The 14,429-nt window shown below is 54.8% G+C and overlaps 2 protein-coding genes across 2 annotated transcripts in view; one reads left to right on the top strand and one right to left on the bottom strand.

The window, feature by feature from the left end:
• ARHGAP4 (Rho GTPase activating protein 4) overlaps positions 1-2,740 on the top strand; it is a 15,324-nt gene extending 12,584 nt beyond the window's left edge. Inside the window, exons 14-21 of the mRNA XM_007957196.1 lie at positions 1-42; positions 138-243; positions 346-570; positions 648-721; positions 799-985; positions 1,271-1,354; positions 1,565-1,664; positions 2,546-2,740. Of these exons, the coding sequence (XP_007955387.1) occupies positions 1-42; positions 138-243; positions 346-570; positions 648-721; positions 799-985; positions 1,271-1,354; positions 1,565-1,664; positions 2,546-2,740 (1,013 nt within the window). The remainder of the gene's footprint in view (positions 43-137; positions 244-345; positions 571-647; positions 722-798; positions 986-1,270; positions 1,355-1,564; positions 1,665-2,545) is intronic.
• A 771-nt stretch (positions 2,741-3,511) lies between these two features.
• Positions 3,512-5,130, bottom strand: AVPR2 (arginine vasopressin receptor 2). Its single transcript, XM_007957197.1, has 3 exons — positions 5,106-5,130; positions 3,797-4,678; positions 3,512-3,717 (listed from the first exon to the last, which is right to left on the bottom strand). Exons 1-3 carry the CDS (start codon positions 5,128-5,130, stop codon positions 3,512-3,514), a joined length of 1,113 nt encoding a protein of 370 aa, XP_007955388.1.
• Between the last annotated feature and the right edge of the window lie 9,299 nt (positions 5,131-14,429).

Genomic DNA, 14,429 nt, shown 5'->3' on the forward strand with positions numbered 1-14,429 from the left:
TCTTCTCCCCGGACCTGTTCAGCGAACTGCTGGCTTCCACGGGTGAGGCCAGCGCCTGAGTCGGTGGGGCGGGGGTGCCGCTCCGCGGTGGCCGCGGCCCACTCACGGCTTCTGTCTGGGGGCGGCCATGGCCTCAGAGCTGGAGGACTCAGTGGAGCGGGTGGAGCCCGTGAGGCGCCTTCTGACCCGGCTGCCGGGCCCAGTGCTGCTGGTTCTGCGCTATCTCTTCACGTTCCTCAACCAGTGAGTGCTGGGGGGCGGGCCCAGGCTCGGGCTGGCGTGGGGGGTGCGGGAGGGCTTGGCCCCTAGGCAGGTGCTCCTGCCGGTGACCTTCCTGGCCCCCAGCCTGGCCCAGTACAGTGACGAGAACATGATGGACGCCTACAACCTGGCTGTGTGCTTCGGGCCCACGCTGCTGCCGGTGCCCGCGGGCCAGGACCCCGTGGCCTTGCAGGGCCGGGTGAACCGGCTGGTGCAGACACTCATCACGCAGCCCGAGCTCGTCTTCCCACCCCTGCCAGGCCCTGTCTACGAGAAGTGCATGGCACCACCCTCTGCCAGCTGTTTGGGGTACGCCTGCTGTCCTGGGTGGGGCCCCCAGCAGCCTGGGAGCCCCCTCACCTGCCCTGATCTGCTTCTGACCCCAGGGACCCCCAGGTGGATAGTGTGGCGGGGGACAACGAGCTGGAGCCGGATGCCGGGGCCTTGGCCCAGGAGGATGGTGAGGGGGACGGGAAGGGGGCCCAGCCCGGCACAGCACCGACTCTGCCTCCCTACAAGGCTCTGTCTTCTCCCCAGACGCGGAGGGGGTCGTGGAGGCTGTGGCCTGCTTTGCCTACACGGGTCGCACGGCCCAGGAACTGAGCTTCCAGCGGGGGGACGTCCTGCAGCTGCGTGCTCGAGCCTCGGGCGACTGGTGGTGGGGGGAGCACGGAGGCACCCGTGGGCTCGTCCCGCACAAGTACATCACCCTGCCGGCCACCGGGTGAGTGAGCGGCCCCGCTGGGCCTCTCCCACCTTGCGAGGGCCCACGGCCAGGCAGGGCCAGTGGAGGCTGGGCCCCCTGCACCCAGCTCTCCCTGGAAGTGCCTTTGCTCGCGCTGGTGCTTCTGGAAATTGAACCTGGAGCGGGACCTCATGCTGGGCTTGTTAAAACCCAAGTTGCTGCCCCCTACCCACCCTGCCCGCGGGTGTCAGATCTCGTGGGTCACTCTGACTGGTTCTGGCTGAGGCTGACAACCATGCCTTAGATGAACCGCTCTAACCCCAGGGCAGAGAGGCTTCTGGCCAGTCAGGGGCCGCAGGCAGCAGGGGAGAGCGGCCCAGAGGGCCTGCCAGCCGAGCGCACCAGCCGGTGAGCACAGGCGAGGGCCCCACCGTGCTGGGCCAGGTTGGACGGCGGGTGGGGGGCAGGCCCTGGCCACGTGGACTGTGGCCCTATGGGGGGGGTGACAGGGCCAGCCTCTGAGGGGCTTCCCGGGGGCCTGCCTGGTGGGAGGACCTGCTGTCAGCTCCAGAATGTTCTTCGGGAGGCCTGGCCACGCTCACTTCCTGTGCCTTGCAGGCCAGAGTCGAGCACCTCACTCGAGACCACAGGCACTTCTGGGCACAGACGGCACTGCCTCCTCCCAGCCTCCCCGGACAGACATGTGGAGATGGACAAGGTGAGAGCCCGGGCCATCAGTCCCCGGCTTTGGTGCTCCCCTGAGGGGCTACGCTTGTCCCTGCCCCATGGTCCAGTCTTCCTTCCCTGACAGTTGAGGGCACTGTCTGCCAGGGTGGCTGGGGAGCTCTAATGGGCAGGCCCAAAGCTGAGCGCGGGATGTGGGGGCAGGGGGTAGGAAGGGGGGACCAGAGGCCTTCAGCCTAGCTGTGACAGGGCTGCTCACAGGGGCAAGAGTGTCGACATCAGTGGAGCCAGGCTGGGGGACCGGCAGGGACGTGGCAGGTGCTGTTGGGACCAGGAGGATGAAAGGGACAGACCAGAGAGAAGTTAGAGACGGCTGGCTCGGAGTGGGGGTGGGGGCAGCACTTGTGTGTGTGTGTGGGGGGGCGGCTGGAGGGGCTGTGCACCCTGGAGGCACCAGGTCCCCTGTTCACATGGCGGGGTGGTGCAGGGATGCTCTCTGAGCCCAAAGGGGAGGGCGAGAGTGAGTGAATATTCCAGGTGGGCACTGGCAGGCACCGGGCTCGGAGCTGAGCCATCCAGGCCAGGAGGAGGAGGGGAGGCCAAGGCTGGTAGCCCTCCCCCAGAGCACCCAGGGAAGGCGAGCTGGGCCAGGACCAGGCCTGAAGCGTGGGGGGTGGGAGGCCTCAGCCAGGAGAGCTTGGGGCCCAGCCGGAAGGGCCCTGCTTCAGGGCCTTTGGAGGAGCTGCTGCACACGCCCCCCTGCCCAGGCTGTGACCCAGCCTCAAAGAGGAGGAAGAGGGCCAGGCTCTGTAATGGAGGCCTTGGGGGGAGGGGCAGGCAGTGGGCCCAGGAGGAGGAGGAGGAGGAGGAGGAGAGTGTCTGGGGCTCCCATGTCACCTCCCTTTCTCTCCTCAGCAAAGCATGGCACAAGCCATGGACTCCGTGTTTAAGGAGCTCTTGGGAAAGGCTGCCATCCGCCAGGGCCTCGGACCAGTGTCTCCTGTCTCCAGCCGCCCCAGCAAGAACAAAGGCTTCCTCCGAGGCCCCGGGGCCCCAACTCCCCCCTCATCATGCTGTCCCCAGGGTCCCAACTCCATCAAGCCACAGTGAGGCTGAGGATGGCAGCCGAGGGCAGAAGCGCTTCTCGCTGGCCCTGCCTGGCGAGCTCAGGGCGTGTGCCCTTGACCCTCTGCTGAGAGAAGGCTGTAGATGCCACACAGGGTTTCTGACCCCACGCCCGTGGCTGCCCAGCACCGGCTTAGGCTTGTCAGGGAGTGTGGAGTGGCGTGTGCCTGGGGGGAAGTGGATCGACTCATAAAGACCTGATGATTCTACAGCACGCAGCCTGCCCTCCGTTTCGTGGGGTTTGGTAGGTGGGCATTCCCATCACTGGGGCAAAGGCAGCAGGTGTGGCACTGGCGGTGCCCCCGGCCCTCTGAAGGCCCAGTCCGCCACGTGGTGTGTCCCAGGCGTGTGCACGTGCCGGTGGGCGTGGGGTTGGGGTACTCGCCTGTCTCTGCACCCCCACCCCCACTGCTAACCCTGCTCCAAGGAGATGCTCGCCGAGTGAGAAACGCGAGCTGGGGTTTTCATTATTATTATTATTATTAGTGAGAGAAGCGGGGTGAGAAAGGGGAGGCTACTGACGGAGGTGCACAGCCCACCCTGCCTTCCTCCTGCCCACCCCCGTCTGACCCGGCAGCCCTCTGTTTCCAGCCTCTGACAGAGGTCTGGCCACTGACCCTGTCAGAGGCCTGGAGGTCCAGGTGTCGCCAGGTAGCCATAGACAGGGAGGCCCAGAGAGGGGGCCACAAGGGCCGGCAGTGACTGGTCCCCAGGCACTGGCACAATGCCTTTGGGTCCTCTTCTCCCTCCGGCTCCTCAAAAGGATGGGTCTTTGGCCAGTGAGGAGCTGGCCGTGGCGCAGGACTCGTCCTGGGGCCCCCGGCTGGGAGGGCCACGCCTCCAGCCGCAGCACAGCAGGCGGCGCAGCTCGGAGGAGACGCTGCTGCTGAAGGAGGCGTAGATCCAGGGGTTGGTGCAGCTGTTGAGGCTGGCCAGGAGCATGAGCAGCACGAAGGGGGGCCCTGTGAGGCGCAGAGTCGGCAGCTCAGGGACCCGCCGAGGGCCCGCGGGCCGCTGCTGGGGGCGCGGGGGGGCACCCACCTTCCCGAGGCGCCTCTGGGTCCCAGGCTGCCCACAGCTGCACAAGGAAGAAGGGCGCCCAGCACAGCACATACACAATGACGATCACCAGTGTCATCCTCACGGTCTTGGCCATGGCTGCTGACACCCGGGCTCCCTCGCTGGGGCCGCCCGGCCGGCGCCCGCCGCGCCGCCTCGCAGCCCGCTCTGGTGGCCCTGGCGCGAGGCTGGCGTGAATCTCCCTGAAGATGAGCACCTGGCAGGCAGCGATGCCCAGGGCAGGGGCCACGAACACCATCAGGGCGATCCAGGTGACGTAGGCACGGAGGCCCCAGGGCTCGGCAAACCGGGCCCAGCAGTCGAAGACACCGCTGCCGTCACCCACGTCACGCTGAGCGAAGATGAAGAGCTGAGGCAGACTGAGGAGGAGCGAGCAGGCCCAGGCCGCCAGCACCGGCCGGTTCCAGCGCGCCCCGCCGCCGTGGCGGTAGGCCAGCATGGGGCGGCAGATGGCGCGGTGGCGGTCTAGGGTCATGGCCAGGATCATGTAGGAGGAGGCGTACATGCCCACCATCTGCAGGTACTTGACAGCCCGGCACAGGGCATCTGGCCCCCGGAAGCGGTCGGTGGCATCCCAGGCCAGCTGGGGCAGCACTTGGAACAAGGCCACCGCCAGGTCAGCCAGGCACAAGTGGCCAATGAAGACATGCATGGGTGCCCAGCGGCCCCGCCGCCCCCGCCGCGCCAGGGCCCCCAGCACCAGGCCGTTGCTCAGGGCCACAGCCACAAAGACCGTGGAGAGCAGGGCCACCTCGGCCCGGGCCAGCACTGGGTCCCGGGGATCCAGCTCATCCTCACTGCTGTTGCCGAGGGGCCTGGGTCGAGAGAGGGGCCCGGGCCCAGCTGGCCAGGGGTGGGGGGAGAGGGCCAAGTTAGGTAAGGGGCTCTGCAGGGCGCCCGGCCCCAAGGCAGGCTGTATCACCCTGGGCTCCTGATTCTGCTCCCCTCTGCCCCCCTACTTCCTGGCCCCCAGCTCCAGCACCAAGCTCTCCTCCCGGGAAGCCACGTGGATGTGGATTTGCACTCGGGACCCATCCCCCAGGCTCGTGTGGTGGTGGGGGGAGGGCAGCCCGGCCCCTCCTTCCCTACCCCACCCCCATGGACAGCTAGAGAGCTACCCCAGGCCCCTGGCCTCCGTCCCCTACCCTGGAGAGGACCTGGGTGAGGGGCCTTGGGAAGGATCGGCCTCCCTTTTCCTCAAGAGCCATCGCTGGCCCTGCTCGTCCAGTGGGGCTAGAGCCCCTTTGCCTCCTTGGGGCTGGGACCTTACCAGAGGTGGGAGACGCCCGGAGCATGGTGGATCTGGTTTGCAGGGCAGGTCCTCTGACTGTTTGGGGGCACAAGACCCTTCGGCAGGTGCCCGTTGCTGGAGTGCTTGTCAGTGGGGGCCTCTTGAGGGTGCATACGAGAGAGTGAGATGGAGCCCCAGCTGGGCCTCTCAAGGCCTGGGCAGGGGAAGAGGACAGAGGGACAGTCAGACAGGCGGACGACCAGAGCCAGGTACCCTCCCAGGCAGTCCTAGAGACCCGGAGACCACCCCCCCCGCCTGCCCACGCCCTGGGGCCCCTCGCCACCCCTCACCTCACCTGGCCAGGCTCCCCAGCTCCTGGTGCAGCTGGGTGGTGGCTCGGATGGCCCTGGTGTTCAGAGCTGTTCTTCATCACCGCCCCTCCCCGCCCCAGCCTCTGGGAGTGACCTGCGGGGGGGGGACTTCCTCCACCACTGGCCCTCCCAGCCCCCCATCTCTGGCTCCTGCCTGGGCCACAGGGAAGTGAGGTCCTGCCTCCTGTGCCCTGGGCCAGCTCAGCTCTCCCTGTCCACCCCCTGACTCCCTCCGCCCACTCCTGAGGGCCCCAACTTGGCCTCTGCGCTGCCATCCTCCCTCAGCCTGCCCCTCTCCACCAGTGCCCCAGGGAGCCCACCTTACCAGAGGGCAGGACAGGCCTGGCTCTAGGATGGAGGACCCCTAGTTCAGTGTCTTCATTCCAGAGTGGAGAAACTGAGGCCAGGCATGGGTGGGGCTGGGCCAAGAACCCATGGCTTTTGTGGGACCAAGCCTGATTCCTGTTTCCCACGCAGGGCTCCTTCTTGGCCTACCTTGGAGTGCGAGCCCAGGGCGTCCGGGGGCCACACAGGGCTGCGGCCAGCAGCCCCTCCCCCGCCTCAATTAGGGCTTGGCCAGAGAGGAAGGACAGGAAGGGAGGGGGGCGGGGGCCCAGCCAGGGCTTAATGTACCCCTGTGAGATCCGGCTTCCGCCCCAAGGTCCTGTGGGAGCCCGTGCCCCACCCTCTTCCTTCTCCCCCACCTGCAGCTACCTGTCCTGGGGGGGGGGGGGCTCCAGCTCCTCCTGCCCCCTTCCTGCTGTCCATCTCCTGAAGCTGCTCTGTCTCCTGGTCTGTGGGTCTGTCTCACACATGTGTGCACACACATACACATTCACTCACACACTTGACACACACGCCTGCCCACTCACTAAGAACGTGTGGCAGTGGTGGGGTGCTCAGAGAGGGGGCTGGGCCCTTCCTCCATCCACTCCCCTCTCCTCTCCCCGAGTCCAGCCCCAAGAACCCCCTCCAGCCTATCCACTCCCAGCTCTTCGCCCCGTCAGCCCCCTCCCCCTTCTCTCCACTCCTGCCCTGCTTCTCTGCATGGCTGGCCCAGGTCCGGCCCGCCCAGGGGCAGTCTCCAGTCGCAGATTGACCCTTCTTTCCTGTTTGTCCGTCTTCTCTGTTGACCTGCAAGGCCAGAGACCAAACAGCCGCTCCTTGAGTGGCTGCCAGCGTTCTTCCCTCCCAGCACCTCCTAGCCCTGAGCGCATGGCTCTGGGTGTGAAGAGATCCTACAGGGGACGCTGGGGGTCCCGCAGGCATGCAGAGAGGCGCACACGTGCACACACCCCTGCACCCGTACCCACACAGCTTGTACATGCACACACGCTGTGCACACACGCCACATACACGCGTACATGCACACCACCCTGCTCACAGCACAGCACCCCCCACAAACAGCACATGCAGCATGGACATGTAACAGGCACTCACATATCCCAGCACACACACACACACAGCAGGAACTCGCACAGCCAGCACATATACATGGCACGCAGTGCACACGCACGCACACACATAGCACATGCACACACACACGTGTGCCACCCCTCAAACCCCCACAGCACACAGCACATACAAAGAGCACACAGATGGCACGTAGTCCATGCATACGCACAGGCACACTCACACACGTGCGCGCGCACGCATGCTTGCTGACCTACTGGGAGGAGGTTGCAGAGCCCCGACGCTCACCTACGTGTTCCAGCCCTCGCCTCCCAGGAGCAAGAACGCGCTCAGCAGTGTCCCTGGCACCACCAGTATTATCATCGAAGAGAGTAAAAGCCTTTCTCAACCACCCAGACCAACAACGGTGGTAGAAAGAGCCGTCCCAGTGCTGTGCGGATCCCCCCAGGTGAGATTGTAAATCGGATTCGGGCCAGCTGTGGGCTGCGGGCAAACATCTCACTGCGACCAAGGCCTCTTTCTTCCTCCCCTCATGGGCTCCCCCCCCCGTGGCCCCCAACCCCACAGGGCAGACAGCCTCGGGGCCCCAGGAATTGAGGTGCTGGGGCTGCAGGGGAGAGTTTCTCTGAGGGACACAGGTCTCAAGGCGCGAGGTGTGTTGTCATAGAGTGGTACCTCACAGGAAGCCCCTGGGCACGAGGCCAGAATGAGACTAGCCTTCCTGGGACAAATGACCACCATTTCCTTATGGGCTTCCCTGTCAGGACCTGACCACGGCCATGCAGGGCTCGAACCCAGCAGCATGCCAGGCTTGGGCCCACCTCGGCTCCTGCAGTCCTGGTGCCCCTGTTGTCTTAGGGAAGGGTCCCTAGTGAGGGTGCCAAAAAACAGGTGAGGGGCTGGCATGTGCCCAATGCCTCCTCTGTGGGTGAGAGTTTACAGAGCAAATTCATTTTCTATACAGCAGTTCATACACAGTTTGTTTCATGGCACTGACTGCAATTCTCGCAGTGTAACAGCTGTCTCCCCACTTTCTCCCTGGAGTTACCTCTTCCCTGTGTCCTTCTTTCCTATGCATTCCTGGCCCCTGAGCTCTCTCCCAGTGCAAATGCTGCCCTTCTCTTCTCCCATGATTGACTGCTCTAAGGAGTGTATCTACCTGATGTAAATACATGTTCACCTTGCATGCCTGTCTGTTGTTTGGCGGGAAGCCACAGGAGTGAGTTCAATTCTAGACCTGAAGCGTAACTAGGGGCTATAGTCTTGGGGGTCTCACCACGTTCTATCAGATCAGTAAACCTGGTCTTTTTTTATGATTTTGAGTTTTGTTCCACATTGTTCTCCCGCTCTATCCGGAATCTCCTGCACCCATCCCCCTCCAAGTGGTTCACAGTGGTACCCTTCTGGTCTCAGGGTTATATAGGATGAGGTTCACATGGTCCACTAGTCCCTTGCACTAATTGTTTCCATATGTCTTTGGTTTTTTCATTCTTCTTTGCTCTGAATGAGGAGAGACCCATGGTTGCATCTAGATGGACGCTTGCAAGCTTTTAAGACCCCACTAGCTACTCACCAAAGTAGGATATATGCACTGCAGTCAAATTGGACCCGACTCATAGTGACCCCTCCTTGGGTTTCTGAGGCAGTATCACTACGGAAGTAGATTGCCCAACTTTCCTTCCGAGGAGTGGCTGGTGGGTTTGAACCGCCAGCCTTCTGGTTAGCAGTCAAATGCCTTAGGCACTACGCTACCAGAGCTCCCAAGTAGGATATAGAACAATGTTTTTGTGTCGTATGTTATGCTAATTGAGCTTGATGTCCCCTGCAACCATGGTCCTGAACCCACAAGTCCAACAACTCACTCCATTAGGGTGGTTGATTGTGGCTGAGAAGTTATCATCGTTTTGCCCCATTAGTTCTAGTTATATGGACACTCTCACAGCACATACAAATACGTATGGAGAAGTCTCATCTGCCAACCTGGGTGTCTTCCCTTTTGCCTAGACATACCCGGTCATTCTGCCTGTCTACCTATCTGTTCAACTATGTTGTTGTTGTTGTTATGTGCCGTCCAGTCGGCCCCAACTCATAGTGACCCCTCCTTGGGTTTCTGAGGCGGTATCACTACGGAAGTAGATTGCCCAACCTTCCTTGCCAGGAGTGGCTGGTGGGTTTGAACCTCTAGCCTTCTGGTTAGCAGTCAAGTGCCTTAGGCACTACGCTACCAGAGCTCCCTGTTTAACTATAGAAAACATTTAAAATTTTGACTAAGTCTAATTTATCAGTTTTTCCCATAGTTTGTATTTCTTTGTGTCCTATCTCAACAGTCTTTGCCTAATCCATTGTCACAAAGATCTTCCCCTGTGATTTATTTTTTAAAAATTAAATTTTTAGCTCTTAAACTTAGACTTATGATGCATTTTGAATTGACTTTTAAGTACGATGTGAGGTGAAGGTCACGATTCCTTCTTTTGCTGGTAGATACCCAGTTGTTCAAAAGACTATCCTTTCCCCAGTGAATTCCTTTGGCAACATTGTCAAAAATCAATTGACCATATGTGTGTGAGTCCATTTCTAGACTCTCAGTTCTGTTCCATTGACCTCTATGTCTATCCTTATGCCAATGCCACATCATCTTGATTGCTGTGGTAAGCTTTGAAATCAGCTAGTACAAATCCCCCAACTTTGTTCTTCTTGTTCAAAATCATTTTGGCTGTTTTAGGTAATTTGCATTTCCACAGAAACTTTGGAATTAGCTTGTCAGTTTCTAAAAAATTAAGCCTGCTTGGATTTTGATTGAGATTGTGTTGAATCTATAAATAAATCTGGTGGAAACCAACAACAGTATTGAGTCTTTTGATTCATATTCATGGAATTCCCATTCCTCTCAATGTTATCCATAATTTGTTGTGATTCACACAGTCCAATGCTTTACTATAGTCAATAAAACACAAGTAAACATCTTTCTAATATTTGCTTTGAGCCAAGATCCATCTGACATCAGCAATGATATCTTTTATTCCATGTCCTCTTCTGAATCTGGCTTGAATTTCTGGAAGTTCTCTGTCAATATACTGCTGCAACCATTTTTGAATTATCTTCAATAAGATTTTACTTGCATGTGATATTAATGATATTGTTCGATAATTTCCACATTTTATGGGATCACCTCTCTTTGGAATGGGTACAAATACGGATCTCTTCCAGTCAGTTGGCCAGGTACCTGTCTTCCAAATTACTTGGTATAACCGAGTGAGTGCCTCCAGCGTGTCATCAATTTGTTGAAATATCTCATTGGCTATTCCATCAATTCCTGGGGTCTTGTTTTTTTGACAGTTTCTTTAGTGCAGCTTGGACTTCTTCCTTCGGTATCATTGGTTCTTGATCATATGCCACCTCCTGAAATGAATGAACATTGACCAGTTTTTTTCGGTACAGTGACTCTGTGTGTTCCTTCCATCTCCTTTTGATGTTTCCTGCATCATTCAATCTTTCAGTATTGCAACTCGAGGCTTGAATTTTTTCTTCAGTTCTTTCCACTTGAGAAATGCTGAGTATGTTCTTCCCTTTTGGTTTTCTAACTCCAGGTCTTTGCATATTTCTTTATAATAATAGACTTTGTCTTCTCGAGCTGGTCTTTGAAATCCTCTGTTCAACTGTTTTATCTTGTCATTTCTTCCATTTGCTTTAGCTACTCTGCTTTCAAGAGCAAGTTTCAGAGTCTTTTCTGACTTCCACTTTGTTCTTTTCTTCCCTTGCTGTCTTTTTAATGACCTCTTGCTTTCTTCGTGGATGATGTTCTTGATGTCATCCCACAGTTCCTCTGGTTTTCGGTCATTGGTGTTCAATGTGTCAAATCTCTTCTTCAGATGGTCTCTAAATTCAGGCGGGAGATAAGCAAGGTCATATTTTGGTTCTCATGGACTTGTTTTAATCTTTTTCAACCTCCACTTGAACTTGCATATTTGCAATTGATGGTCTGTTCCACAGTCAGCTCCTGGCCTTGTTCTGGCGGAAGGTATGGAGCTGCTCCATTGCCTCTTTCCATAGATGTAGTCGATCTGCTTCCTGTGTACTCCATCTGGTGAGGTCCACATGTGTAGCTGCTGTTTATCTTGTTGAATAAAGGTATTTGCAATGAATAAGTCATTGGTCTTACAAAATTCTATCATACTATCTGTGGCAGCATTTCTATCACCAAGGCCGTATTTTCCAACTACCCGTGATTCTTCTTTGTTTCCAACTTTCACATTCCAATGACTAGCAAATAGTCAATACACCTTGGTTGCATGTTTGGTCAATTTCAGACTGCAGAAATTGGTAAAAATCTTCAGTTTCCTCATCTTTGGCTTTGGTGGTTGGTGCATAAATTTGAATAACAGTCATATTAACCGGTCTTCCTTGTAGGCATATGGATACTATTCTATCACTGACAGCATTGTACTTCAGGACAGATCTTGAAACATCCTTTGTGATGATGAACGCCACGCCATTCCTCTTCAATGTGTCATTCCCGGCACATGGTTGTCTGATTCGGAATGCCCAAAACCAGTCCATTGCAGCTCACTAGTGTGTAGGATACCAATCTTTATGTGTTCCATTTCATTTTTGACAACTTGCAATTTTTCTAGATTCATACTTAGTACATTCCATGTTCTTATTATTAATGGGTGTTTGTAGCTGTTTCTTCTCATTTTGAGTCATGTCACATCAGCAAATGGAGGGCCCAAAAGTTTCACTCCATCTACATCATTAAGATGGACCCTACTCTGAGGAGGCAGCTCCTCCCCAGTTGTATTTTGAGTGCCTTACAACCTGAGGGGCTCATCTTTGGGCACTGTATTGGACAATATTTCAGGGTTATTTAAAGCTTTCCAGTCATATATCACACAGTGTTTCACTGCTATTCATAAGATTTTCACTGGCCAATTCTTTGAGAAGTGGATGGTCCCTTCCTTCCTCTGAGTCTGTCTTAGCCTGGAAGCTCTGCTGAAACCTGGCCACCACAGGTGACCCTGCTGGTATTTGAAATACCAGTGGCATAGCCTCCAGCCTCACAGCAACACACAAGCCACCACGGTATGATAAGGTGACAGACAAATGGTGAGTTGTGTGGTGGGACCGTGCAAATAAGGTATATGGAACCCTAACACGGGATTGGTCAGTTTTGCCATTTGCTAGGCTTAAAATGAGCTATCGGAGAGACAGAAAAGGGGGGTCTCACTACCATCAATACAGAATGGAGTGCATCCTTGGACTCAACACCCCTGTGCTGGTGGATAAGGCACTTGAATGCTAACCGGCAGGTCAGCGGTCCAAATCCCCCAGCTGTTCCATGGAAGGAAGATGAAGTGATCTACTTTGGTAAAGATTTGTAGCCTTAGAAACCCAATGGGGGTTGCTATGAGTCAGAATCAACTTGACGGCAGCGAGGTTTTTATTTATTTATTGGACCTTCTCGACAGAAAGAAGGCGGCAGCAGAGGCAGCAGAACCAAGAGACTGACATAAGGCAGAGTAGCAGCTTGCCGGCCCACGGAGCAAGAAAGCTGCGTGCCTTTGGACAGAAGGCTTGCAGGCAGACCGGGGCGCACCTATTGGCAGAGCTGAAAGAGATTTGTAACACCTGCCCAAGCAGGGCAGAGGCCAGGCCAAGAGGCCAAGGGCCAGAGAGAGGCGTACCTATGACCATGGCCTAGGGGATGCTGTCCTGGCCGAAGAATCATATCTTGAGTGTTCCTGAACTTGAATTGTACCTTCAGGTAATTTTTTTTACTTCCCTAATAAATCCCATAATTGCGAGTATTGTCTGTGGGTTCTATGTGGCCATTGCAATGAATTATTGAACACAGCAGAGAAGTGCCATGGGAGAGATGGTTGGTGTCAAAATTGGCTAAAAACAGTCAGAGGGTGGCGGCATGTCTGACTCCACTTCATAGGAATCAGCCTTGGGCTGACGCTGCTGATGGTGATTCTCTTCTCCCCTCAAGGAGTTGCAGGAGGTCAGAAGATGTCGACACCCTTGTCGTGATCTTTTAATATCTTGTTGGATTTGTTTTGCTAAAATTTTGTTTCATGTTTCTGTGTCTCCATTCATGAAGGATGCTAGTCTCTAGTCTTTATTTCTAATGTCTTTGTCTAGTTTTAGTATTTGGGTAACACTGACCTTGTAAAATGTACCAGAAAGTGTTCTCTTCTCTCCTAATCTCTGGAAGAGTTTGTATACAAACTCTTCTGATTTCTTACTTAATGCTTGGTAGAATTCACCAGTGAAGCCACATAGGCCTGGAATTTTCTTGTGGGAATTTTTTAATTACAAATTGAATATAGGGCTATTCAGGTTAGTTCTTCTTGAATGAGCTATTTAGAAATATATATTTTATTTCTAAATATTTGAGAACTCTTTAGATATCTTTTTGTTTTCTAAAGAACTTTCCCATTCCATCTGATTTGCCAAATGTATTGGCATAAGTTGCTCGCAATATTCCTTTATTATCCTTTTACCATTTGTAGGATCTGTAGTGATGTTCCCTCTTTTGGTCTTGATACTGGTAAATGTCTTCTCTCCATTTTCTCTAACCAGGTTGGCTAGAGGTTTATCAATCTTTTCAAAGAACCAGCTTTTGGTTTCATGTATTTATTATTTTTCTGTTTCTGCTTTGTTGATTTCTGCTCCTTATTATTTCCTCCCTTCTACTTACTTTGGGTTGAATTAGTTCTTCTCTTTCTAGTTTCTTAAGGTGGAAGCTTCAATCATTGCTTTGAGACTTTTCACCTTTTCTAATATAAGCATTTAATGCTATCTCTTTTTCTTTAATCACTTCTTTAGTTGAATTTCCCAATTTTATATTTTCATTTTTATTCAGTTAAAGATATTTTCTAATTTCACTTGTGATTATTTCTGCGATCCATGAGCTATTTAGAAGTATATATTTTATTTCTAAATATTTGGAAACTTTCTAGATATCTTTTTGCTGTTGATTTCTAATTCAACATAATTGTGGTCAGAAAAGGTACTCCATATGATTTCTGTCCTCTGTATCGTGTAGAGACTTGTTCAGTTGCCCAGAGTGTTGTCTATCTTGTTGAACATCCCATCTGCCCTTGAGAAGAATGTAGACGTTACTGTTGTTGGGTGTATTGTTCTGTAAATATCATTTAGGTCCATTTGGTTGATTATTGTTCCGGTTCCCTAGTGCTGCTCTGACAAGGATATACCACAAAAGGGCTGGCTTTAACAAACAGGAGTTTATTGTCTTACAGTTCAGGAGGCTAGAAGTCTGAGTTCAAAGTGCCAGGCTCTCAGGGCTGGGTGAAAGCCCCTTGACCTTGGGCTTCAGCTCTGCCTCCTGCTCCCGGCCCACTGAAGCTAGAGGCATCTCTTCATTCAGGCATCTACTGGCTGCTGAGGCTGACAAGCCCAAGGTCAACAAATAAAAGGACACAGTCCTGATGTTACCAAAGCACATGGCAGACCATTTATTCAAGTCCATTGAAAGTCCCCAGGTTGGCAGAGCATGGCAGGCCACTGAACAACGACACGGCTACATGCAGGGTCCAAGCATGCCATAAGCTAGAGA

Source organism: Orycteropus afer, unplaced genomic scaffold, assembly GCF_000298275.1.
Source record: "Orycteropus afer afer isolate SDZICR_OR568_19922 unplaced genomic scaffold, OryAfe1.0 scaffold00713, whole genome shotgun sequence".
Taxonomy (NCBI): Eukaryota; Metazoa; Chordata; class Mammalia; order Tubulidentata; family Orycteropodidae; genus Orycteropus; species Orycteropus afer.